This window comes from Girardinichthys multiradiatus, chromosome X, assembly GCF_021462225.1.
Source record: "Girardinichthys multiradiatus isolate DD_20200921_A chromosome X, DD_fGirMul_XY1, whole genome shotgun sequence".
Classification (NCBI taxonomy): domain Eukaryota; kingdom Metazoa; phylum Chordata; class Actinopteri; order Cyprinodontiformes; family Goodeidae; genus Girardinichthys; species Girardinichthys multiradiatus.
Genome location: NC_061817.1, coordinates 14,812,396 through 14,838,555, shown reverse-complemented (window position 1 = coordinate 14,838,555; position 26,160 = coordinate 14,812,396). Strand labels below are relative to the sequence as shown.

The 26,160-nt window shown below is 40.7% G+C and overlaps 2 protein-coding genes across 2 annotated transcripts; both read left to right on the top strand.

Annotated features, from left to right (window-relative positions):
• Positions 1-1,165: 1,165 nt before the first annotated feature.
• On the top strand, positions 1,166-12,988 carry LOC124863069. Its single transcript, XM_047357323.1, has 10 exons — positions 1,166-1,669; positions 1,788-2,315; positions 8,464-8,495; positions 9,268-9,355; positions 11,812-11,843; positions 12,054-12,111; positions 12,213-12,244; positions 12,332-12,473; positions 12,567-12,595; positions 12,704-12,988. The coding sequence occupies exons 1-10, from the start codon at positions 1,555-1,557 to the stop codon at positions 12,986-12,988; spliced, it is 1,341 nt and encodes a 446-aa protein (XP_047213279.1). The 5' UTR covers positions 1,166-1,554.
• A 2-nt stretch (positions 12,989-12,990) lies between these two features.
• Positions 12,991-25,789, top strand: LOC124863067 (interferon-induced very large GTPase 1-like). Its single transcript, XM_047357320.1, has 3 exons — positions 12,991-16,398; positions 16,572-16,790; positions 25,677-25,789. The coding sequence occupies exons 1-3, from the start codon at positions 13,071-13,073 to the stop codon at positions 25,787-25,789; spliced, it is 3,660 nt and encodes a 1,219-aa protein (XP_047213276.1). The 5' UTR covers positions 12,991-13,070.
• The last annotated feature ends 371 nt before the right edge of the window (positions 25,790-26,160 follow it).

The following is a 26,160-nucleotide window of genomic DNA, read 5'->3' as shown; positions in this document are numbered from 1 at the left end:
CCTCCTTCAGAGGGAGGAATCCCCCACACTCTGTCACAGGTAGTTCCCTTCAGCAGGCCTGCACCACACATGCCAGTGTTTACAGGCGTGTCGCTCCCTGGATGGTGAGGGAGGTATCTGTCCCGGGTGGCAGTAAAAAAGTGGCCAGATCACACTTCTCTCCTCATAAACATGCTGTCAAAAGTGACACAGCAATTTGCTCTTCTGCTGCTGGGTCAGCATGTTCTGATCCACAAGGCAACAGAGTTACAACTGCCTACATAAACCAACAACGGGGCATACACTTAGCACAACTGTTAAACATTGCCAGACAGCTATAATGCTGGGCATGCATGAACCTGCTTTTCATCAGAACAGTTTACATCCCTGGTGTCCTGAACAGAGGAGCGTACATTATGTCCAGGAAGTTTCCCCGACACTGAGACTGGAGCATCCATCCCGACCTGATCTCCCAGATCTGGAGCAAATTCAACAGAGCAGCAGTGGCTCTGTTTGCGACACGGGACAATGCACAGTGCCAGCTGTGGTCCATGGTAACAGGTGCTCTTTCACACTTTCCCTCCAGTTCTGTTGATACCGCAGCTCCTGGATTTGTGGTTTTCTAATCTGCAGTAGGTGCCATCAGGCCGCCCCGTGACAACTGCTGTGGAAGGGAGGATGCGCTACTTCAAGTGGAAAGGGTGATCAGGAGCTACCAAGAGATAGGCCAGCGTATCTGGGTCTGGCCACTGAACAGGAGATGTTTATGCTTGTGGGACGGACCCAGTGAGGAATAGACCACATCCTGCTTTGCCTTTATCCCACTAGCGACAGCCTTAAAGGGCCAAGCTTCTAAAAACTAGGGAAAAGCCTTAGCGAAAATAAAGCGTTTGTATTGTAATCCCAGATTCTATGAGTATAGGCGCAACCCTTTGAGTTCTGTGCCTCACTCAATCCTGAACGGCTGAAGAAAAAACGCTATTTGGGAGCAGATTATATTGTCTGAGTGCAATTTATACAGACTGTGGTGAGGCCCACCCAGCAGGTAGGCATGGACTAAAGTTTTCAGTGCTCATGTGTGAAGGGATAAACTCACTAACGACAATCTGGGGTTACAATACATAACCAACGTTTTTGTATCTACAGCATGAGTGTGTGTGTGTGTGTGTGTGTGTGTCATTGGTCAACCTAATTTTCTTTTCAAGGTGCACATCTGTCTCCGTTGTGCATGTAGGCCTACATAAAATCTATCTTTTCATTTTAAACGTTTTAATTATGGTTTATGTGAAGATATGGAGTCAGGAGAGATAAAGAGAAAGGAAAAAGGCAGACAACTGGATGGCAGAAAGGAAGAATAGAGTTAGGAAGAGGTCAGAGAACATAAAGATGAAGATCAATTGGTTGAGGGAAGGTCAAAGAACTAGATGAGTTTCTTGCCCACATTTCACTAAGCCAGTCAACCAGATTCAAAATGTATTGTTCTTATCCAAATATACTCTGAGATTAGATGTCAAGCTAGATTTTATTTTAGAAAGTACCATTTCATATATATTCATGTATACAGTGACTTGATTGATGAATATATGTATTTTCACAGTCATGAATAGTCATGATGCTCAACACTCGAAGAGAGACAAAAACGTACAAGGAGAGGCTGAGAATACGTCCTCATCAACAGGAAGCAATGCAGGTAAGAGCTTTGGAAAACTGACTGCATTAATATTTTAGTGTATTTCTATAAACAGCAGGTTTTAAGGCCCCCATAAACAAGTCTGCTATTTAAACTGTACTTCTGTTGTGTTTTTCAGTGACTCCTGAACTCACTCTTGTGTTAATTGGAAACAAAGATTCCATTGAGATTGGATCAAAAAACATCTTACTTGACCATGACAAGGAGATACATGTGAAAGAGTTTTCATCCAGACTATATGACCTCTTTGCTCGTCAGATCTCATTAATTAACATGCTCGGGTTTCCAAATATTGAAAAAGTTCCAGTAATTAAAGACGATCATGCCTTTATCTTACTGATATCAAATGGACTGCATGACAGCCAATACACTTCTGGAATGCAGTGGTTAGAAAGGAAAATTGGGAAGGAGCACAGTTCTTATGTAATGACAGTTATGACTCATGACTCAGATGACATTTGTGAAAGTGCACTTCAGGACCTGAAAGCAAAGAGCAGTTTTTCTGAAAAAAGATACCATACATGTACAAGAAGTATGATGGATGAAAATGAGATAATAGCTCTTTTGGAAAAGATAGATGACATGGTCTCTGAAAATAGACAGATGACTGAAGGACAAGAAGCCCATCATGAAGCATTAAGGACAGGTAAGGCTGAGCAAAACCTTAATCTTTTCTGTGCAAATTATTGTGATAGCCCTTGATCCCTGTCCTAAAAAAATCTGTTTTATCCCTCCAGCCCCTGGTCCTGTGTGTAATTTACTTGCAGAGATCCAGAGACACAGGCTGTTCAAATCTCTTTATGTTAGCCATTATCCTCTGCACAGTTAAATAAGTTGGACGTCGTACAATATTTCTTATTTACAAATCAAGTATTTCATATTTGAGTTACTGCTCTGATATACCTTTGCGCAGCCTGTGGAACAATTCTGCCATCAACCTCTGTAATCTTCAAAGTAAATAGATAAAGAAAAAGTATTGATCAATGTAAACATATGACCTGAATTCTAGAGTTTTCGCTTATAACATATATTATAATGTTTCCTTAAAGAGGGAAATTAGGTATACCACGTTTAGGGACTATGTCTTCACAGTGCCCCCCTGAAGAAATAAGTACAGCATGCTTGTCAAGGCCAAACAGACCGAGGAAGAGCCTGTGGGTATATTGCTGCTGCAAACTCTTATTTCCATAATTTACGTAGAATTACCGAGCACCGATGTGATGAAACGGCTGAGTTCCTTGTACTGCCTTTAACTCTTCAAAGAACGATGATTATTATTTATAACCTGAATTTCCCTTTCAGTTGATAAAATCCAACATGGGAGTTGGGACCTTCCATCATGCCCTGACATGCTTGTGCAGAGAGATCAGAATGATAAAGCCTCAATTAGTCTTTCTTACTGTGTTGCCGATAGGACTGCTTGGATGATATCACTAGCTGTCCGGCCAAGAAAAAATATTTCTTTAAACTGTGTGGGGAAAAAGCCTAAATTAGCAGCATGAAAATACGTTGTTCACTGAGATGCCCCTTAAAACATGAGGTAGCTACAACCCTGCTTGAGAATGCACAAACACACAACTGGACATGTCCACACCCTTACCGTCACATGCATAGCCTCCACAAGCATATGAGTAAAACACTGTTTTGACTGGACTTCACAAGAACTGCAGGAGTAAATCATACAAACAGCTGGTCTGTTCTGAGTTACTCTTGCATCGGTCAACATATGTGCTAAAAGTTCACACCGGGGAAAGAGAGTTTAAACACTTCTGATCATCCAGAGCAAAAGGAGTTTGTGAGAATGCAAACAACTCAAGGAGAGGGCTTCTATAAGATAAAGCTGACACCTGAGGCATATAGGTTGGGGGATAATGTCACCATTGAGTCATTCAGTGCAAACTGGTATAGAGGATATCAGAGCTATGTAAAATACTACTCTATACATATCAACTTATCAGCATACATGTTTATCAATTTTTACCCATCAACCCATCAAACTATTGATCAGTCAGGTGTGATTTTTTTCTATTTAAGACCAGAAGTTTAATTTATTTGTGACTACTATAGTTTATCAAAACAGCCGGACCAGCACTGAGGGGTGCTGTTTCGGCATCAGGAGATGTGAGATATTGACTGGTTTGTGTATTTTCATACTTTTCTTTAATGTTCCCATAAAACTTGGCAGCACATTATATTGGCATTTTTACAACAAAACTAACAGCCAGCCAAACGAAAAACATGTTTTCTGTGGATTCAAATGATAAAACAATCACAAACCCTCCATACATGTACTATTTATGACTGTGAAAATACACAGAATATTTATTAATCATCTAGCTGTATACACAAATATATTAAATGGCGCAAAATAAGTTTTGACCTCCTACAACATAATGTTCCATATATGGTAGGGAGGAGTTTTTATCATCTGGCTCAAAATCATATTCAAATTAATTACTTAAAAATCACATGATGTAATTTTCTGGATTGTGTTTTAGATTCCATCACTCTCAGCTGAAGAGTAGCTATGATAAAAATTAAAGACTTCTACATGCTTTGCAACTGGTTGAACCTGCAAAATCAGCATTGTCTCAAATACTTGTTTTTTCCACTGTAGATAAAAGGCAAGGACAGTAAAGACCTGGTTGATGCCCTGGACTGTGTGAGCTCTGTCAAAAAGTCTTTTGCAAGATGGCGCAGGGTTGAGGTGCTTCCATCTGCTTCAACAAATGCATCCTGTGATAGCTCCTCTCTTTAACCACAGTCTCATCCTTAGAGAAAGGTTGTAAGTCAACCCCATCTCGCTGGGATGTCCCCGGAACACCTCACCAGGGAGGCACCATAACCAGATGGCCGAGCCACTTCAACTAGCTCCTCTTCAACGTCGAGAAGCAAGCGGCTCTACTCTGAGTCCCTCCCAGATAACTGAGCTTCTCACCCTATCTCTAAGGAGATCCCAGACACCCTGTGGAGGAAACTCATTTCGTACGCTTGTATACGTGATCTTGTTATTTCGGTCATGACCCAAAGCTCATCACCATAGATGAGGGTAGGAACGTAGATCAACCGGTTAATCAAGAGCTTCGCTTTTTGACTCAGCTCTCTCTTCACCTGCAACACTGCTGACGCAGCACTAATCTATCTACCGATCTCGTGCTCCATTTTTCCCTAATTTCCCAAGATACTTGAACTCCTCCACTTGAGGCAGGACCTCCACCCTGCCCCTGGAGAAGGCACTTTACCCTTTTCCGGCTCAAGAACATGGCCTCGGACTTGGAGGCACTGATTCTCATCCCTGCCACTTCACACTCGGCGGCAAACTGCTCCAGTGAGAGCTGTAGATCACGAGCTGATGAAGCCAATAGGACCACATCATTTGCAAAAAGCAGAAAACGGATCCCCTCAACACCTTGGCTGCGCCTAGAAATTCTGTCCATAAAAGTTATGAACAGAATCGGTGACAAAGGGCAACGTTGGCGGAGTCCAACCCTCACCGGAAACGAGTCTGAGTTACTGCTGGCATGCGGACCAAGCTCTAACACCCGTCGTAAAGGGACCTAACAGCCCATATCAAAGGGCCTGGTATCCCGTACGCCCGGAGTACCCCCCACAATATTCCCCAAGGGACACTGTTGAATGCCTTCTCCAAGTCCACAAAGCACATGTAGACTGGTTGGGTGAACTCCCATGAACCCTCCAGGACTATGTTGAGGGTGTAGAGCTGGTCCAGTGTTCCATGGCCAGGACAAAAACCACACTGCTCTTCCTGAATCCGAGGTTCAACTATCCGACGGATCTCCAGAACCCCGGAATAGACCTTACCAGGGAGGCTTGAGAGTGTGACTCCCCTATAGTTGGAACCCATTCTATGGTACCCTTTTTTGAATAGGGGGACCACCACCCCGGTCTGCCAATCCAGTGGAACTGCCCCAATGCTGCAGAGTTGCGTTAACCAACACAACCCTACAACGTCCAGAGCCTTAAGGCACTCGGGCGAATCTCATCCACCCCCGGGACCTTACCACCGAGGAGCTTTTTAATCACCTCGATGACCTCAGCACCAGAGATTGGAGAGCCTGCCCCAAGGTCCCAGGCTCTGCTTCCTCAGTGGAAGACATGCCGGTGGGATTGAGGAGGTCTTTGAGGTACGCTGCCCACCGACCCAAAATGTACCGAGTTGAGGTCAGCAGCACACCCTCCCCACTGTAAACAGTGATGGTGGTGTACCTCTTCTCCCCCTCCCCTCTCTCCCCAAGATGCCAGATGGTGGACCAGAATCGGCTCAAAGCCGTTTGGAATTTGTTTTTCCATGGCCTCTCTGAACTCCTCCCACGTCCAAGTTTTTGCCTCAGCAACACCTGAGCAGCATGCCGCTTTGACTGGCGGTACCCATCAGCTGCTTCCGGAGTCCCACAGACCAAAAAGACCCAGTAGGACTCCCTTCAGCCTGACAGCATCCCTTACCGCCGGGGTCCACCAGCGGGTTTGAGGATTGCAGCCACGACAGGCACCAAATTCCTTGCGACCACAGCTCCGGAAAGCAGCCTCGGCAATGGAGGTGTGGAACATGGCCCACTCGGACTCAATGTCCCCCACCTCCCCTGGAACATGTTTGAAGCTCTCCCGGAGGTGGGAGTTGAAGCTCCACTTCACGGGAGTCTCTGCCAGGCGTCCCCAGCAGACCCTCAAGGTTCATTTGGGTCTGCAGGTCTGACCGGCATCCTCCCCCACCATCGGAGCCAGCTCACCACCAGGTAGTGGTCAGGGGAAAGCTCCGCTCCCCTCTTCACCCGAGTGTCCCAGACATGCGGCCACAGATCAGATGACACAACAACAAAGTCAATCAAACTGCGGCCTAGGATGTCCTCGTGGCAAGAGCACATATGGACACCCTTATGCTTGAACATGGTGTTAGTTATGGACAATCCATGGTTGCCGCCTTCGGCCGCCACCATACCATATGCCCCACCTTCAGGCCCTTGCTCCAAAGTGGGGCCCTGGTGACCCGTGTCTGGGAGACGGGAACACTGTTTCCATTTATGTTATTCATCATAAGGGGTCTGTGGGCTGCGCTTTGTCTGATCCCTCACCTAGGACCTGTTTGCCTTGGGTGACCCTACCAGGGGCATAAAGCCCCTGACAACATAGCTCCTAGGATCATTGGGACACTCAAACTACTCCACCACGGCCCTTCCCTGGGCTGACATCCTTATGATATAATTCTATAAGCTCTTCCCTACACAGCTGTGTGTCATGTCTTCCATCTCCTACAGGCTTCTTCTTGAAAGATGGGGCTGAGCCTCCCAAAATGTTTAACAGTAATACACACCTCCAGAGCTAACAACAATATTTACAAGACTCTAGATCAGCAAGTTATGCTTTTGTACGCAACATACCAGGTTGAACTGGGCAGTTGTCAAGGGTAATAGTGTTCGACAGGAAAGGGCTTGGATCGGAGCCAGGGCTGTTGCAACCTAAATGTTGGACATGTTGGGTATCATACTTCCTTTTATAGGGGCTATAGTGGAATCACAGGCACCTCATTTCTTTCTCTCTCAGCCTCTGCCAGTTAGTGAATTAAAGAAGCTCAAGTTTTACCTCGAGTAAACAATTTTGGTAGTATGTTAGCTATACTAAAGGTTAAAGAGAGACACTATTCGTTAGCCAGCTACAACAGCACCAAGCAGGACAGAACCTTATAGCGATGCCCTAGGCAGGAAGCTCACGTTAAGTTGAAAAGTTAAGTCCTGCACAAGGTGCCTGGAAGTCAAGTAAATGAGGTGAGGTGTAAAAGATGTTATACACCCATGGATAAGGGCAGGATGTCCCTGTGCTACAACAATCTTATTTAGCCTTCACAAGTATGCTGTACTAATGTCTTCAGTTTAATATTGTGAAGGTGCAATGCCCATATGCAATTTTACACTAGTATGAACTCTTTCTCCAACATAGCTTGATTTCATCTGTTGCATAGCAAGTCCATGCTGACATAAACTTGACCACATTGCCTGAAACCATGTGGTCCGAAGTTAATATGCAGAAGCTAAATAGACAAATGTTAACTGTGATTCTATTTAAATAAGGAAACAATATATACATATTTTGATGCTTTACATTGAATTAAAAAATGTATATTACTATCTTTTGCTATTAAACCATTAAGACAATCTGACAGATTTTAGCAGGGGTTTTTTTTTTTTTTTTTTCCATAGTGCTTTACTCATATGTTGTAATTATGTTTTTTCTTGTAAAAAAAAAAAAAAGTATCTATACAAAAGAAAAATGTAGAAATGAACCTATTTTTAAAGGTTCTCCACAATAAGTCTATCTCTATTTTATATATTTAATTTATGTTAATATTTATACCAGGGTTGCCACCAGGGATTTTGGGCCCCATGAAAAGAAATCTTACTGGGCCCCCAGTAAGATTTGCTGCTCTTGACGTGTCTGTTCAGACACAACAAACATCTTTTTAGCAGAGCAGCTCGCTAAACGTTTGCCTGCATATAGGATTTACATTTACATACAGGGTTTACATTTTGTAAACACATGTTAGGCAACAATATATTTACATTCACAAAATATTGAAATCTTTGTTTTGCTTCCTTCATATGTTTATCCAAAGAAATATTGTATAAAACCCAAAAACATGTCAGTTATCATGTTTTATTTCCACATAATGTTATTAAAAGTGTTTTGCTTTCTCAATTCTATGTTCTTTCAAAATATTGGCATTTTGTTGTATTATAGATATGAAAACTATAAAAACTCTTTTTTTCTGTAACACCTTTCAGTTAAAGAGACAGAGACTGATAATACATTTGAGGTAAATACTACTTTCCTGTCCTTATACATCTTCATTATTACAGAAAATATTTGTTCATCTATCAATGGTAATGCATTCTGGATTTTTTTAGGATAGCAGATCTTTCAAAGTTCTTTCTTTTAAAAGTATGTATTTTAAATAGGGGTTTACCACTCAGTTGAAATCTGCTGTGTGGTCTTTTTTGATACTGGGGTTGGCAATTCCTTTTTGTTCACTTCCTTTCTATTGTTGAAGTGGTCAAAATCCACCAGTCTTTAATGAGTCAGATGCACATTGTAAACCTTTTTTTTTTTTTTTTTTTTTTTATCAGCTTAAATGCTGCTATCCTGCACTTTTTCAAAAAGGCTTTTATTATTTCAGAGCAATGTCAAACCAAAGTCTGCATGCATTGCAATGTGTACTGATGATATGACCTGCTTGCCAATCAGTGAAAAAAATCATTACAACAGTATAGATTATAAAATGGAAAAACGGAATTCCTCTGATGTGTTCAATCAAACCCTAAAATACATCAGGTGGTTTGTTTAGTTAGTGAAATATTTTTGCAGAAAGCTTTTTTATAAGATGTGATGCAGCAGTAATAAACATAATCTAGGTTTTTAAGGGGGTTATTAGCAATCACTGAGTGGTGTTTCTACTTTTGTTTAATGTTTGAACATGTCTGCACCACTGCTAAATGTCAAATTCAGCCAAAATAAAAAACAAATACAGTAGAACTCACAAAATTCAAATGGTACAAGTAAAGTCCAATGTATTCTCAATGTATAAACAGGATGCTGTTGAAGACTTCAAGAAGGATGACAACTGCAAAGCCAGACAGGCAGAAGTCAGTCCTGGACAATATCAACCAACAGACAAAGGTAACTTAATAAAAATAAACCAATCAAAAAGCAAGAACGAATTGTCAACCATATTAGACTTTAACAATAAGAGTGTGTAAACAAAGCAAATTACTTGTTGGTATTTTTCAACATCTCATTTCACCAAACCCACTCACAGTAAATGCTTTCAGGTATTCAGTGCCTTGATTTCATAGTTTGTAGAACCACATATTACATACTGCAAGTCCTTACATGTGTAGAGACTCATTTTTTTTTTCAATTCCTCTTTTCAAATTCCCTAACTCAGTCAGGTTTGACAGAGTGCGCATGTCAACGTTTATTTTTTCAGATGTTGCCAAAAATGTTAAATTATACTGAGGTCTAGGCCATTCTTACATTAAAAATGTTGTCCCTCCTCAAGGACCAGTATCCTAGATGTCGTGACTGTTGCTGTGATACAATACAATACATGAATCAATGAATGCCTTATTAGCATGCCTCTGCAGAGCTAAGTGACATGCTGAAGAGGTACTCAACCATCTGAATCAGCTGTGTTGGAGAAAGAACAAATGAAACCCCCAATCTCTGCCATTCAATTGTAGCTCTGGCTGTATGTTTAGGGTCATTTCTTCTGCTTTACCTTCAACCTAGTCTAAAGGGTTTTAGAGATTCTTTAAGGTTTTCTCCCAGGATTGCTCTGTATGAAGCTCCATTCATCTTTATCAACTCTCCCGGCTTTCTTGTCCTGCTGATGAAATACATCCCCACAACATAATGGGGCATAGTGCGTTCAGGTTTTTTACAGCACTGCATCTTGCATGTGGGTGAGAAATTTCAGTTTTACTCTCATCTTACCAGAGCACCTTCTTTCACAAGCAATGCAAGTGCAATGAGCTAAGCTTGAACTCCGTACCTCTCAATTATGAACCGTGTCTTTATATATAAGTTCTGGAGTTGCAGATTATTTAAAAGACATGCAAAAAGTATGTTAAACATGCTATTGTCAGTTCATACAACCAGTTAACTGAAAAATACAACTAAAACATAAGACAGCAGTAATAAAACATTAAAAAGAGGAAAAGTAAGATAATGTACATTCTTATCCTACCATCAAGTTTTGGCCTTGTAGTTCAGCTTAGCTGCAACTTGTGCTGCTGCTGTTGGTGAATGACTTGAATGGGCTCCAAGTCTTGGACTGGTTAGCTTCCACTGATGCTAACCAGGGATTAGTAACTGAGAGGTCCTGAGTTTGAGACCTGAGTTTCATGTGCAACAGTCATGGTTATTTGTCATTGCTAAAACATTGACTTTTTTATTATTTTATTTATCGTATTCCACCTAAATGTTTAGACTTAGAGTCCATTTAGATCAAGCAGTTTTGCCTCGTCTAAGTTTAGATGAGGTCTGCATTCAGCCATTAAAATCATGTCTATTCCTAGGAGTCATCAACACCATTCCATCCATTCATTTTTTTCTGCTAATCCAAGATTGGTTCATGGGGGTAACTGATCCAAGAGGTAAACCTAGACACCCTGCAGCTCACCTAATAGCACATCCTGGGCCTCCCACTGGGACGTGGCCAGAAAACCTCCCAAAGGAAGGGGCCCAGGAAGCATCCTGATAAGTTGACTGAACCACCTTAGCTGGCTCTACTTCGAGCTCTGCCCGGATGACGAAGCTTGTTTTGGCCTCTTTAATTTGGGATTTAGTTCTTTTGGTCATGATCCATATCTCATGACCATAGGTGAGGGTCCGAACATAAAAAACCATGTCATTGCACACAGAAGGGTGTGGCCTGAAGAAACAAACAGAACCACATTATCTCCAAAAACCAAAGATGAGATCCTGAGGTTACCAAAGCAGACAACCTCATCTCCATTACTACGCCTTGAGATCCTGTCCATGAACACTTCAAACAGGATCAAGGCAGCCCTGGCGGAGTCCAACACATGAGGACGCAGCTCCTGCTTTGGGCATACAAGGATGGGTAACTCTTAAAAGCCAATCAGATACACAATTCCCCCATAGAACCTTGTGGGATTTGGCCGAAACCTTCTCCACATCCATAAAACACATGGGGACCAGAAAAGCATACTCCTATAATCCCCGTAGCAATTGTCCAAGGGCAAAGATCTGGTCCTCTGTTCAAAGGCCAGGATGAGAACCTCATTGCTCCTCTTCAGTCCAAAGATTGACAATCAGTCAGAGCCTCCTCTCATCACCATAGAGTAAGCTTTCCCAAGGAGGCTGAGAAATGACATCCATCAATAGTTGAAAGACAACTTAACATATCAGTCACATCTGACAATCAGCAAAGAGTGATAAAGTCACAGCAGGAGAAAGTAAGACATCTGCAACAATTGATGAAACTTGGAATGATTTTTTAGAAAAATTTGGTTTAACTTAATAAGTCTAAATTTATTATATAAATTTAGACTTACAAGTTATTATGATGTGGTTATGTCAGATTTCTGTTTTCTTAAATGATTTCACAGGACAAAGGAAGAAGGGTGAAACTAAATTAAAGGTAGGGTGAAATTAATTTATAAATACTGTTTGGATGCATAGTCATTTTTTGGAATGAAATTCTTCAGCAGCATGACTAAAGTGCTTGTTTGGACATTTTTAGGTTTATCTGATCAGTACTTTTCTGGCCTGATCATCACGATTTACAACCTTATTACCAAACACTGATATGGAATAATTATGGTGACAGATCTACATTTTATTTTTTAAGACAACTCTTGGTGAAGACTCAGAGATGAATGATGACAGCCGAGAACTGCACAAGGAAGGTAAAATTATTTGTATGAATCCCCCACCTCACCCCACCCCCACCTTTCCCTTTGGTATCAATATTATGTAAATCTGTTTTTCTCCTGATATCTTTCTGCAGGACAAAAGAAGGAAGGCGGAATGGATATTAGCGTAATTGTTGGCCTTATTATTTTTCAAATAAAATGTCAAACAGTAAAGAAGGATTCTTACAGTAATATTTATGCATCTCTCTTATAGAAGGAAAATGTTGGTGGTAAAGGCTCAGAAATTAATAATAAACACACAGGAGAAAAGTCTGAAATCAACACTGCTTCATGTGAACTAAGCCAGGAAAGTAACATTTTACAACATCCATCCACACCACCACCCACCCACTCCGGTAAATCATAACTTGTTATCTACTTATTATGTCATCAGTTTATTTGTCATTGGTAATATTTGACTAATCTGAGAAACAATTTGTGTTATGCAGGTGACAATGTGGATGAGAACAAAGAAAAGGTAGGATGCATTTATTTTTATGATTTTTGGACTGAATATATTTTTATATTTTTTTGAGTTTGGTGTTTTATTCCTGAAATTAATTTTAATTCCATGTATTGTTTGCAGCCATTATGCAACTCTTCTGAGGAAAAAAGAAAAATATCACCACAAGAGCCCGAAATGCTGTTTAAAAGACTTAAACTTCAGGACAAATGTCAGACAAAGTGGTCACCAAAAGAATTTATCCAAATAGGTCGACCTGTAAAACAGACTAATGAAATATCTGAGAAAGATCTAGCTTATGCTTTTCTTCAGAGGTTAATGATGTTAGATCATAGAGCCAGATACATCCCTGTGAAGCAAAAAAGTTGGATGCAAGCAATTCACAGGCTGTTCATATGTCCAAAGTGAGGATACAGATGATGATGATTTAGACGCTCTTTACAGCACCAACACTGAGTCAGGTCAGTCACAAGAGAACCAAGTGCACCCAATGGATGTTCAAATGGCTGTGTTTCACTGCTCTGACAGCTTCCTTAAACAGAAAATGATCACAAAGCTGTCACAGTGTCAGTATGCCTTACCACTGCTGGTTCCTGATCTTGTCACAACAAATATTGTATGTCCTCTGTGGACGTTCAGACAGATAACAAAAACATGGAAAACAAGCACAACAAAAGATAATTCAACCACTGTCACCATGAAGAGCATGCCAGTCTACAACGCTGAGACTCCCATGGTTTCATTTTTCCGACTAGGCTCCATGTCTTTGTCCAAATCTCAGCTGATGAACGCCTTGATCAATGACCGCCACAACACGTTCTTCCACAGAAACTGCCCAGGAAGCACCAAATCTCGTCATTTAATGGATGGTGTGGCAGAGATTGCCTGGTACTGCCCTGCAGGAAAACCCAATGATTTCTTTTTGGACTGCATTGCCTTCTGCAATCTTCATGGGGATTCTCTAGCAATTGTAAAGCAGCGTGAAATACTCACTGAAATGTCTTCTGTCATTGTTGTTCTTGTACCAACTTTGGAAAAAAACCATGAAAGTAGTGCAGTCATTTCAATGCTTTATAAGTCTTCGAAGCCTCTGATTATTCTCAGTGCTGACAACGAGTGTAGTGCAGTAGAGATGAAACCACAAAAATACAAACTGGGTCTGAAAGAAAGAAGCCAGTCTGATGTTCCTGAAGAACTAAAAAAGATTATAAGAAGCATATTGTCTAGACCCCAGACATCCTTCCAGCTTAAAACTATGGCTAAGGTCTCTGGAGTCAGAGTGGATGAAGATATGGAGGTCTGCCAGAACGGGAAATCTGCTGCCATGGAACTAGTTAAATTGATTGAAAGGATGGATGTTTCTGAAATAAAAGAGAAATTTCTTCCCTGCCAAGGCCAACTTTGGTACGAGTGGTGCAAAATCAATAAAGAATTATATCATCTAAAGGGACACATTGAGAAAGAAATGGTCCAGAAGAGGCAACAGCTGAAAGAAATACGACAGAAACAGTGCAACATGTCCAATAATGAAATGATGAGATTGTTCACTGAGAGCCTTGAGCGTTTGCCACCAAACGACAGAGAATACTTCCTAAAATGGACTCAGATCCTGATAGATGCCCTCTCCAAAGATGATCTTTCTTCAATTCTGCAAAGCTATGATGAAACATGGTCAGAGGTCTTGGTTCTAAAGAACAAACATGAAAAATCTGCTCAATTAAATGAAAAACAAGCTGAGCTAGAACATTTATCAAAAAAGCTTCAATCAGCAACATTTGGTCTGGAACACCTTTTCAGAGAAATGGGACAAATCTATGAAGCCCATAAATTTCTGGAGAGACCATCACTGGGTCGACAGACTGAATGGACTAAATACCCTGAGCTGGCTGCAGATCTGATGATAAAAGGACACCCAATGGAGCTGATGGATGGTGATGCAGGTCATGTGCCTTTATTATGGATCTCTAGTCTTTTAAAGGAAGTCATCAAGAAATTGGGTGACCAGAAAGTCTTTGTGTTGTCAGTTTTGGGTGTACAAAGCAGCGGAAAGTCAACGATGTTGAACGCCATGTTTGGATTGCAGTTTGCAGTGAGTGCTGGGAGGTGCACCAAGGGTGCCTACATGCAGCTGGTTAAGCTGTCAGAGGAAATCAAGAAAGACTACAAGTTTGAGTATGTTCTAGTTGTAGACACTGAAGGACTGCGTGCTCTTGAGTTAGCAGGTAATGCTACCCTTCATCATGACAATGAACTTGCAACATTTGTTGTTGGTTTGGGAAACATGACATTGATCAACATCTTTGGTGAGAATCCAGCTGACATGCAAGATGTCCTGCAGATTGTTGTGCAGGCTTTCATGAGGATGAAGAAGGTAAAGCTTTCTCCAAGTTGTGTGTTTGTTCATCAGAATGTCACAGATATTTCAGCAGTAGAGAAAAACATGGACGGAAAAAGACGCCTGCAGGAAAAACTGGACAAGATGGCTCAACTGGCTGCCAAAGAGGAAGTGTGTGATGTTGAGTGCTTCAGTGATGTCATTGCATTTGATGTGCAAAAAGACGTGAAATACTTTGCTCAACTATGGGAGGGAAGTCCACCAATGGCTCCTCCAAATCCAGGGTATAGTGAGAGTGTCCAAGAACTGAAGGCAGTCATCCTGTCTAAGGCCTCACACTCTACCGGGATCCTTCTGTCACATTTCAATGCCAAAATTCAGGACCTGTGGAACGCCTTGATGAATGAACACTTTGTTTTTAGCTTCAAAAACACCCTAGAAATTGCAGTTTACAGAAAACTTGAAGCTCAGTATGGGAACTGGACTTGGGCCCTGAGGAGTGAGATGCTTAACATTGAAAATCAACTTTATCCCAGAATTGAAAAAGGTCAACTGGACAAAGTTGACAAAGTTTACCTTGAAAAACAAATGAGCAAAAAATATACTGAAATAACAAAAGCTATTGTGGCTTATTTCGAAGATGACAAAGACAAAGAAATGTTGGTTCAGTGGCGAAGTCGATTTGAGATCAAAATCGACGAGTTTCATGAGGAACTCGTTAGAGATGTGAAAAGAAAACTGGATGAACTTATCCAGCAGAATAATGCTCGAAAAAAGTTTGACAACAAGATGACAGAGTTTGAAAACAACCTGCTCCAGAAGAGCAAAGAGCTCGCTCACCTGTTAAAATGCACTGATGCAGATGTAGAGGAACTAAAAGGACAGTTCAACACTGTTTGGAGTCTCTGGGTTAAGGAATTAACGTCAGATACAAAGCCCATTGAGAACATAAGCTTGGATGAAGATCAGTGTAATGTCCTTGGAGGTCTTGGTGTTGAATCTTCCTTCATTATTGAGTCAAAACAGTCCAAGAAATACAAAAATCTGTCAGAAACTGGAAACTACTGTTGTTATAGAACCCCTAAGAAGTCTGAAAAACTCTACGAAGAGAGCCAACAATCTCAGAAAAACAAGAATAAAGCAGACAGAGACACAGGCAAACAAAGCAAAATTTTTGACATTGCCCGAAAATTTATGGGAATGGCATCAACAACACAACAAGAGCAACAACACAAATCAAAGAATTCATTTCAGCACGAAGAACAGGAAATGATTAGATTGTTCATTAATCAAGTTGAACAAGAATGTCTGAAAGTTATGAAGGACAAACCTGTTGCAACAAGAGGTTACTCATCAACCTACTTGGAGGAACTTGCCAAACATGTTAAACAGAGAGTCACAGAGTTTGAATCAGGGAGGAAATATACCTTCAAGAAGGAGTTTACTGTTGATCTTTTACTGTACGTGTTTGACAGAGCAGAAAGTGGCTCTTACAGTCCCACAAGACATACAAAGATAACAATGATGTGTTCACTTATTTGGACAGTAAGGAAAAGGAATATTACAACATTTTCAGAAGCTTCTGCAAAGGAAGCTCATCTGTTGTTGTGTTTGGAGAAATTATGTGTGAAAATCTCAAAGTCTCTGCTGTTGAAGCTGTCTATAACAAGACTGGGGTTGGTATTGCTGGAGAGATGGTGTGCAATTTCTCAGCATTCAGTGGGAACAGACTGAACTTAGAGAAACATGTGTTGGCATCTCTGGCAGAGAAAGAAGACTTCAACAGTTTCATCACCTACATCCGAAATCCAAGGAAGCAAGTAGAGGCTTTTATTAAAGAAGAAGTGGAGAAATACATGTTTGCTACACAGAAAGGTAAAGCCCAGACTATTCTCAACAAAAATGTAGAAGACATCACCAGGCTTGTCAGTCAGGCTCTGTTTGGGGCAACAGATGAAGTCAAAAAGAAGAAAGGAGACATAGAAATGTGGGTAGAGAAATTTTCCAGTAAATTAGAACCAAACTTGACACTTGATACCATTAGTTGTCAGAACTTCAGTGACATAAACAATTTTGACTTTCTTAAAGAAGAGATAGAAAAAGGCCTCAAAAACATCAGAAGCGAGATGAACAGTCTCTCCCTGAATAAGGTGAATGAATGCAGGCAGAAGCCTGAACAAATCCTCATTGATCAGCTGTGTAACTGCTGCTGGGAACGGTGTCCATTCTGTGCTTCTGTTTGCACCAACACTCTGAAGGACCACAGTCCTGACAAGCACAGTGTTCCTTTTCATCGACCCTCTGGAATTAAAGGTTGGCATGGAAGAGGAACAGTTGATCTGGTCATTGATTTCTGCACCACATTAGTTGCAAGTGACAGAAGATTTTACCCAGAACATGACTCAGAGAAGACCGTTCCTTATAAACAGTATCAAACTGCTGGAGAAAAATATGCTTCATGGAGCCTTACAGCTGATGCCTCTATGCTGGCCTACTGGAAATGGTTTATCTGCCACTTTCAAGAGGAACTGGAAGACTATTATAACTTGAAATTTCAGGGTTGGGGAGAAATTCCTCAGCAATGGAAACACCTCAGTAAGAAAGATGCCATTGAAAGCCTAAATGAAATGTGTAGTCCGAGATAAAAGTGCAACTGTTCACAAAATCTAATCTCATTCCTAAAGTTGTAGCTCTGCTTCCAAACAATAAGCTAAAATACTGAAGAATCTGCAAAATGAATGGACAAACATATGATTACCTTTAGTTTGTACGTCTTGATTGATTTTTACTTTAAGGTAAAGATCATTGAAATGGCTTTAAGCAAACATCTATATGTTTTACCTCATATTAGTCTTCAATCTTTGTTTTTAATCTTATTTCAAATATTTCAGTTACCCAATGATGGCATTTATGAAGTCATCTTTGAAATGTCAAAGTATCAGTAATGACAGGATATGATTAAATCAACTTATCATAGCATATTTTGTTATATTTGAAAATTTGATACAAGCATTGTACAACCGAAATCTTAACCCATTTATTTTAGAACAGCAATGGTAACGATATCGATCCTGTAAATAAAATCATAAAATATCACATGTGAACTTGTTGAAAGACATGTTAATCTTTGATGATCAAGAATGTTTTTTTGTTTTTGTTTTGCACTGCTTTCTGTTTTTTCACTCATGTTCAAGCTTTAGTTAGATAAACTAATTTGTTAAGCTGTTGAATCAACAGGTTTCTCAACATTTTAGGAAATGTGAGAATATATTTTTGTTCTTTACCATTTTGATCATGTTGTGCCATGTTAGAGAAAAACAAAGCTAGAGCTAAGTGATCTTCAGTTTTTGTAACAGAAAACAGATCTTTGCAACAGATCTAAAATGTATTTTTTGTCTTGAAATTAATGCATGAATAGACTTAGTGTCATATCTTATCATTTAAAATGTGTGTCATGAGACTTAACGCGACAGAGAACAAATAATGTTTTAGCAGTAAAAATGTATTGATTATAACTGGTATTAAATTAAATGACAAATTAGATTAGCAAAAATAAGACAACTGCTCCTGTGTTTTTTTTCTTCACCTCTTGAAAAAAATAGATATATGAAACTGTCAAGACGTTGCTTGCAGGGAGGTACTCGGGAGCTATTAAAGTAAAGTTTTGTTTCATATTGATTTGCAGAATTCTCAACCAGTAGTGCAGAAAACAGTAGGCAATTCAAACAGAACTTACAGGAGCTGAACTGGAACTTGATAAACAGGAATACTGGAAACAATGCTGGAGCAAGGCATGTGAATCACAGGAATATGGCAGGTAACAGGCAGGACGAGGCAACGGGGAACAAATGAAACAGGTGAGCTTATATGCAGGGAAGGTGAATGGTGAAACAATGGGAATGAGAGGAGTAGGTAATCAGAAGAATGCTTACAGGTGTGCTGGCCAGGTGAATGGAGGTTGCTATGGTGACTGGAGCTAGGAAATGCAGAGACAGGAGGGGAACTAAACACTAAATTAAACTGGGAGGAACAAGGAAAAGAAACCTAAACATAAGCTAACATAAATAATAACTCTAGGAAGAACTAAACAGGGGCATGGGGGAAAGCTAAACTAATGGAAAACAGACCTAAGGAAACCTATAAAAATATAAACCCTAACATAAAACACAAAACTAAATCTGGAAGGATGTCAGAGTTAGACACACTGATAAACTCAGAGAAGGTATGCAATGAAGATACAAGCGAATCAAAGTTATCTTTGGCTGGCCAGGGAGAGACAGTCCATTCTCTCAGAGGAGCTGCACACTGAACCAGCCTTTTATTGAAGAAAGGAAAAAACACATGTTACAGCAAGGTGGGTGTGACCACACACAGTTTCACAAATTCAAGTTCTACTGATTAAAACTGGTTCTATCCAGATACTGATACAGCACACATGTCCACATCTTGTACTCAAGGACGTGAAGATTGGCTGGGGTGCGAATAGTACTCTTCCCAGGACTCCCACGCATGCACACAGGTTCCTGCTCGGTCTGCATAGCAATCACCCAAATGCAACTCTAAGACAAGATGACAATTCTGTCAATAGTTTATAAAATACTCAAGATAAATGTGAAAAGTATTCAAACCACGTCTATCAAAGTTCACCAAACTAAATAAATGAAAATGTCTTTTAATGGTAAATCATAAGGATAAAGAATCTTTTTAAACTAAGCAATGATCATTTATGTACAATTCTTTCAACAATTCTCCTGTTTATTATTGATAAGTTTAAAACAAGTTATCAATGTCTACACTTCCTTTCGGCTTTATACACACACTTCATTTAGTACTAAACTATTTGCGTGTCGTCATCAGGATCTGGATCCTCTTGTTGGGACCATCCATTTTGGTCGCACATTTTGACACACGCAGCTCAACAGACGTCGCAGCTCTGACGTCACCAAGAGTGTAAAACCCAGAGGACATGAAGTTTCGGTGCCATTTCCCGCCTGTCTAACAGGACAGCGTAACGGAGGCGCATATCTGGAGAGACAAAAGCTTGCAGGCGAACCTTTGCTCCACAAGGCCATTCCCGGAAGAGCTTGAAAGCTGGAAATCTGTCTGATATGAGAAGATCAGAGGATTTATTTGCCGATCGAAGACCACGCCGACACCCGGCGCAGGTGGAAACCTACAGAGGTTCTATTTCCAAGGAGATGAGTTTACCTCCTTGTGCATGCAGCCGACTAAGGGTTCTTCATCTTTTCCCCTCCTGGACGGATGAGAAGTTAACGTTTATTTTCGTAATTCGATCACGGACGCGTGATCCCCCTCCCCTCCTTTTCTTCAGACCTGATCCCTCCTCAGCTAGAGAAGAGAAGAAATCAACTTCAGCGTAATTTCGTTCTTTTCATATTAAACCGGATAGGTGCATTTAGAGGTCTGAGCAGGATGAGGCAAAGTGAAGGTCATTTAGAATCACCATTAGTTAATCTAGGGTATTAACTTGTTGCATGCAATACTGATTGAAGTGTTTTATGCTGAGCTGTGTTTTGATTTGCTATGCAAGCGCTGCTGAATTGTGCGTGGTTAATGTTTGTCCGGCTGAACCCAAATCAGCCAGGAGTGAGAAGTTGGACTTTTAAAAGTTTTTCATTCAAAGCAACTGTGGTCTGGGCCTCGCCCGACCACTCTTTGTTCCAGTTTTATTGCTGGAGATTTTCCACTGAGTTCCCGCCTCAGAGTTTATGACCCTTTGTCAAGATTTGGGGCATTCAGCTGGTTGTGGCTAAAGGGGCGTGGCCCCACCATTTTATCAGCTGATCGCTGCAATCGAGACATCAGCACAACAGGAGGATTTCTTTCCATTTAACCCAAATTACACATTTTGTCCATAAAACTGCTGGTTTGATCTTCGTAGACACTAAATGCGCATATATGTTTTTCTTTTATTATTATTGTTAGGTAGTTATTTTTATTCCCTTTGTGTAGAACGGTGCTTGTTAGTTAGGTGAAGGTTTTTGGACCAGAATAATGGTACATCAGAATTATTTGGCTTCAATAAATCTTCATATATATAATTAAGAGAAGCGTTTGTGTTTATTTCGTGCAGATTTATCTGTCAAAACAAGGTCAAAGATCCCCAGCTTCAGTGAAGTGGTTGAATAAACAGTGACAGTTGGTGGTTTTGGTTAATAATTTGTAATTATTAAAGAGCTTTGAGCCCATAATCACAACACCAGAGGACATCTCTGATTTCTATTTGTAAGAAATGATTTTTGGTTAAGAAATAAAAATTTTTCAAATTACATACATGTGTACAAAAGAGGCAGTAATGGAGCAAAACGAGGTAATGTATCTTTATGAAAATAATTTATGACTTTACAATGTATTTTGTCATAAAATTGCACTCAAATTATTACATTTCAATAGGCTACACACAGAAGGGAGAAAAGGACCAAGAACTATCAGGCTTACTATGTTAAATAATGTCAGGTAAACCCCCTCTGGCTGACAGAAATGGTTTAACCCTGCTACTCAGCAGCCAATGGTAAAGCACCACACTCACCGCGTCAAACTGAACAACAAAGGGGGCTGAGATCTCGCGAGAGTTGTGCGTAAGTAATGTGGCGGTATATTGGTAAACGAACACGATAGAACTCAGGTAAAACAAGTCAATAAATTCAAGCCGAGCATAGAAACGTGTAAAATACTAACCACTGTCTCAGCCAATGGGAAAGCACCACACACACCTCGTCAAACTGAACAACTTACCAAATGGCTCAAAATCACATGAAATCAACACGTGGTCTGGAGCGCACTTTTCATCTACCTGCTGTTTTAGGAGCGGGCGGTCTGATCACTGAGCTAAAATAATTAAGACAGTACTCAGAAATATTCTCCCTTGAAGCAATCCACACGAGAGGGGACTTTATTCTTCAAAAAGCGCACCGAATCATCTTCATCAAAAATTCCAGAAGTCACCCCCCGTTCAGTCTTTACGGGGCGGTTTTTTTACAGATCCAACGCATTGGTGTGTATTTGGATTCTATTGACCAATTGAAATCATCATACTCTTTTACGTAAAACTTCTGGCATCCACAACATTGCTTTCTCTACTTTTCCGAGAATACACATTCAGCCAAACATCTGGAAAACATCAGATTGGCCTATGTGACAGTTTATAACAACATTCTCATTACTTATCTGGATGTAAAACTTCTAATGTCACGTTGACCTGGCAGAGTCAGGGCATCACAAGATTTCCTGCAATAACAAACCCATTAGTCTTTACCTCTCGCCAATAACTTTTCCCTAATGTAATCTGTTTCCAGACAGGCCTATTTCCTTATGCACAGAAGAAAGAATTCACAGAATTCTTATAATGGTAAACACAATAATAACACTTTTAATCTATTCAAACACAGCTTTCTGCCCCTACACTGTCTGTCTCTCCCCTCCATCTTGATTGGCCTTCTGGAGCCAAATCGTTTTGAATAATTTCAAACCAGAAGACTTTGGACACAGAGGAGGAGGGAGGTGTTCACTGAACGGAAGCTCGCGGAGGCTGACAGTCAGGGAGAAGAAGTCCACATTTTCGGTGGTGGTTGGAGGGATCCGTTGGCTGGAGCACGAGTTGGGTAGAGCGTGAATAGCAGATTTCGCGTCGGGGCGGTTGGTATAAAACTGGTTTGTGACTGGACTGTGATGGCGTCTCAGGTTGAGGATGAGGGAGATTATGAGATGGATTTCGGAGATTGGACTCCAAAATGTTATGCAAAAAACAGCAATAACTGCACCTAGTGTTTTTTTTTTTTTTTTGGTTAATCTCAGAGTTTTTAGAGTTCAGTTGGGGAAATTTTAACTTTTTTTGGCTTGAACAAGTCCATTGAAGTTAGGTTGAATATTTGAGGTGTATATATGAAGGACAGCACAGTCGGGATTATCAGTAAGGATTTGTATCTTGATTTGTATCTGGAACTTTAACAATAAAAATGTTGGATGACGAGTGTAGAAATTTTTCCTCTTTTAGTGAGGAATAAAACTGAGGACAGTGATACTAATTTAAAATGTTCTGCCTGTAGATTATCGGGCTGCAGATCAATGAGTTCAAACTGGACTATAATGGGTGCATTATCCACACTATAAGTAAAAGGAGAAGAAATGATGTGCATTTGTTTCAGCTGTTTAGTAGTGGTCAAATCTTCTTGAAAAGTCGACCCTGCGGTGCTCCTAATATGGATGAAAACTTTTAGAGGTGTTTAGCTGTTAGATTGACTTCTTGCAGTGTTTGCATGTGAATTAGTGGGCATGTTGCTCTCTAATGAATTTGAAAAGATTTCAACTTTCTCATGAAAGTTGCCACCAAGCAGCCCTTGCCACTTAGCTTAGTATTTAGTTCATTCATTAGGACAGTCGTATGAACAGCTAAAGGCGAGATCTGCCATCCAGTGTGCATCTGAAAGCTCTGGGATGTCCTTGGCATTTTTTTTCACAAAACTCTTGAATCTCTACTCTTAATTCCCATACCCTTTCAAGCACCTTGCCCAGGATGAGCCAGCTCTATAAGTCTTGGTGGTGGTGCTGCTGCCATAGCCCTGTTTACTGAGAGCCACCCTTCCTCTGGTGGATCTCAGTAAACAGGGGTGCCTAATGAGGAGCTGGCTCTGTGGGAGAGCAATTGCACCCAAGTCCTTCCCTCCCCATATCTGGATACCTCCCTCCACTCGCTCTATCACATGACCACTCATGTAGAGCCTTGGGGTTTTGGTGCATCAGTAGGGTGCAGAGAGGGTTTTCCATCTCCGAGGTCTCATGGTGGCCTGGGCCCAAATTTTATTATAAAACTTAGACATTCTTACTTGTAACATTTTCATGACATGCACATGTAGGGCCTTGGTGGTGGGTACACCTAATGGCATCCAGAGAGGGATCTATTTAATTAACTTTATTTCTGGTGCCTGCACCCACCTGTAAATGTTAAGTTGCATGCAGACATGAGGATTCTGTGTGTGGGCAGGAGGTGCTGGCTGCTGTCCTGCAGGGGGTTTGCATCACCAGTGGTGGAGGGCAGGATGTGGCGGGGTTGCTTGGAGTGGGGAATGTTTGAGGTGCTCACACTATGTGGATCTGTCTTCATCAGTTTTTCTGGGATGGAGCTCTCTTTTGGGGGTGTGCCCCTGTGGGGAGAGGATCCATGGCCTTTGTGTTCAGGGGCATATGTTGGATATCTGTGTCCTGGTTGGGGTTGGCCATGTGAGCAGGTTCATGTTGGGGTTCATGGAGGGGGTGAGAGGTTGGGTTAAAGTTGGAATTCATTAGGGTTGGGACTGTTTCGTCGTAGGACGGCTCTGGTTGTTCTGCTCATTTAGACCCGGTGGATCCCTTTATTGTCCCCGTGGATGGAGTCAGGGGTTGTTGGGGGCCAGATTTGGGTCTGGGTCGGGGTCTGGGCTGGGATCATTCAGGTTTGGGCAGTGCCAGGCCCTACTCTGGACTGGTGGCATGTTCAGTCTGCCTGTCTCTACCTCGGAATGATACATAACATTAGGTACAATTACCAGTTGAAAGTGTTTATAATATTAAGGACAGATTCAATGTAATACAGGAGCTCCCTGCCTCCACTGGTTATACTTTGTGGTAAAATCTGAAGTTTGAGTTAATTATTCTAGAGATCTGGATATAAAAACCATTAGAAACAGTTATTAAGTGAAACTCAGCAACATTGCAATTTAAAAGTAACACTGGTGGTTTTTGTAGAATTATTTGTTTAATGTTAGTCCCTAATATCTACAGCTAGAGAGCAACATTACATGACAAACAACCTTCTTTTCATCAAGTATTTTTTTATATGAACAAGGTCACCATAATTGAGGATCCCAAGCTTTAACTTGTAAGTTTCATATCTGAAACTTAATATCTGAATTGATTGCGTTTATAAACAAGACATTAAAAAATAAAGCTTACAGTTTCTAACAATTATTTTAAGAGCATTGTGTCAACAACACATTAAATGATTAATGGGATGAAGAGAAGGAAAGATGAAGTGAATTAGAGAGGGATGTTAGCCAAATAACTGCTAAAACAAAATCTGAATGAAGTACGTGGGATAAGAAAATAAGAAATGAGGTCAAAGAATGAAAGCTAGACTTTATCTTCTGTGTCAAAAGATGCTAAAGTTTCACAGATAAGGATGTGAGTCTTTTCACAGCTTTATCTCAGCAGTCCCACAGACAATAAGGCTTCCTTAAAACCAACTAGAGATTCACTACATAAAAGCTGGAGTCTGGATGGTATCGTAATGGTCTTGGAGTGGTGTCTGGGGCTCTTCAAGAATAAAGTGTGATCCTTTTGTGTGATGGAGCCTGAACATGTACAAAACTTGTGGTGATTCATCATGATAAAATCAGTGGTTTATTCATGAAGTACACTTTACCTTCGTAGCTTGGTTACCAAGTAATGTCAAGTAGGACTGATCTTGCTGATCTTGAAAATGGTTAATGTTGTTTAGGATATCTGACAATAAAAACGTTTTAAATAAATCTGGAGTGGCTTAGATATTTAGACAGTCCAGTATACGAGATGTACTTGAATTACGTTTTAAATTTTGTACTTGGGGGGGTAAAAAGCAGTGTTGTGATTATGAATATGAAAATATTATTTAATATTAATATTGTATTAAATAATATTTCAGTCTGATAAGGGTTGTCCTGTGAATACCAGCCCAATAAGATGGTGTCATATCCACGGTGGTTGAGTGCAGGCTGTGTGTTTCTGCAGTGTTTTTTTCTCCTACTGAGGGCGTGACCGGCAGGTTCTGCGGCGCAGCTGTTACTCATCAGCGAGCAATCAGCCTGGGCTCAAAAGGAGTGGATCTCCAGAAGGAGGCGTAAGAGCTTCTTTCAGAAGGAATTGAGTTTGATCCATTGGCTGGAGCTAGAGTTGGGTGGAGCGTGAATAGCAGATCTCATGTCAGGGCTGTTGGTATAAAACTGGTTTGTGACTGGACTGCTATGACATCTCAGGTTGAGGATGAGGGAGATGATTTGATGGATTTTGGAGATTGGACTCCAGTGCGTGGTAGCAGAGGGTCAGGAAAAGAGAGAAGTAAAAAAGAAGATACTTTGAGAGGGACACAAATTAGTAAACGGGGCCTAGAAGAAAATAGTTCGGATGAAAATCTTGCGGTTTGTAAAAGGGTTGTTAGGGAGGAGTCCAAAATGATCATAAAGTTTAGGAAGGAGGATGAAGGTATTCAACTAAA

What these genes read in the sequence shown, in the direction of transcription:
- LOC124863069 (XM_047357323.1), top strand. Translation starts at nt 1,555, where the DNA reads ATGAATATATGTATTTTCACAGTCATGAATAGTCATGATGCTCAACAC. An exon ending in ATCAACAGGAAGCAATGCAG is followed by an intron (nt 1,670 to 1,787) that starts GTAAGAGCTTTG and finishes TGTGTTTTTCAG; the next exon opens with TGACTCCTGAACTCACTCTT. An exon ending in AGACTGATAATACATTTGAG is followed by an intron (nt 8,496 to 9,267) that starts GTAAATACTACT and finishes ATGTATAAACAG; the next exon opens with GATGCTGTTGAAGACTTCAA.
- LOC124863067 (XM_047357320.1), top strand. Translation starts at nt 13,071, where the DNA reads ATGGATGTTCAAATGGCTGTGTTTCACTGCTCTGACAGCTTCCTTAAA. An exon ending in CGTGTTTGACAGAGCAGAAA is followed by an intron (nt 16,399 to 16,571) that starts GTGGCTCTTACA and finishes CTGCTGTTGAAG; the next exon opens with CTGTCTATAACAAGACTGGG. An exon ending in CATGTTTGCTACACAGAAAG is followed by an intron (nt 16,791 to 25,676) that starts GTAAAGCCCAGA and finishes GTGTTTCTGCAG; the next exon opens with TGTTTTTTTCTCCTACTGAG.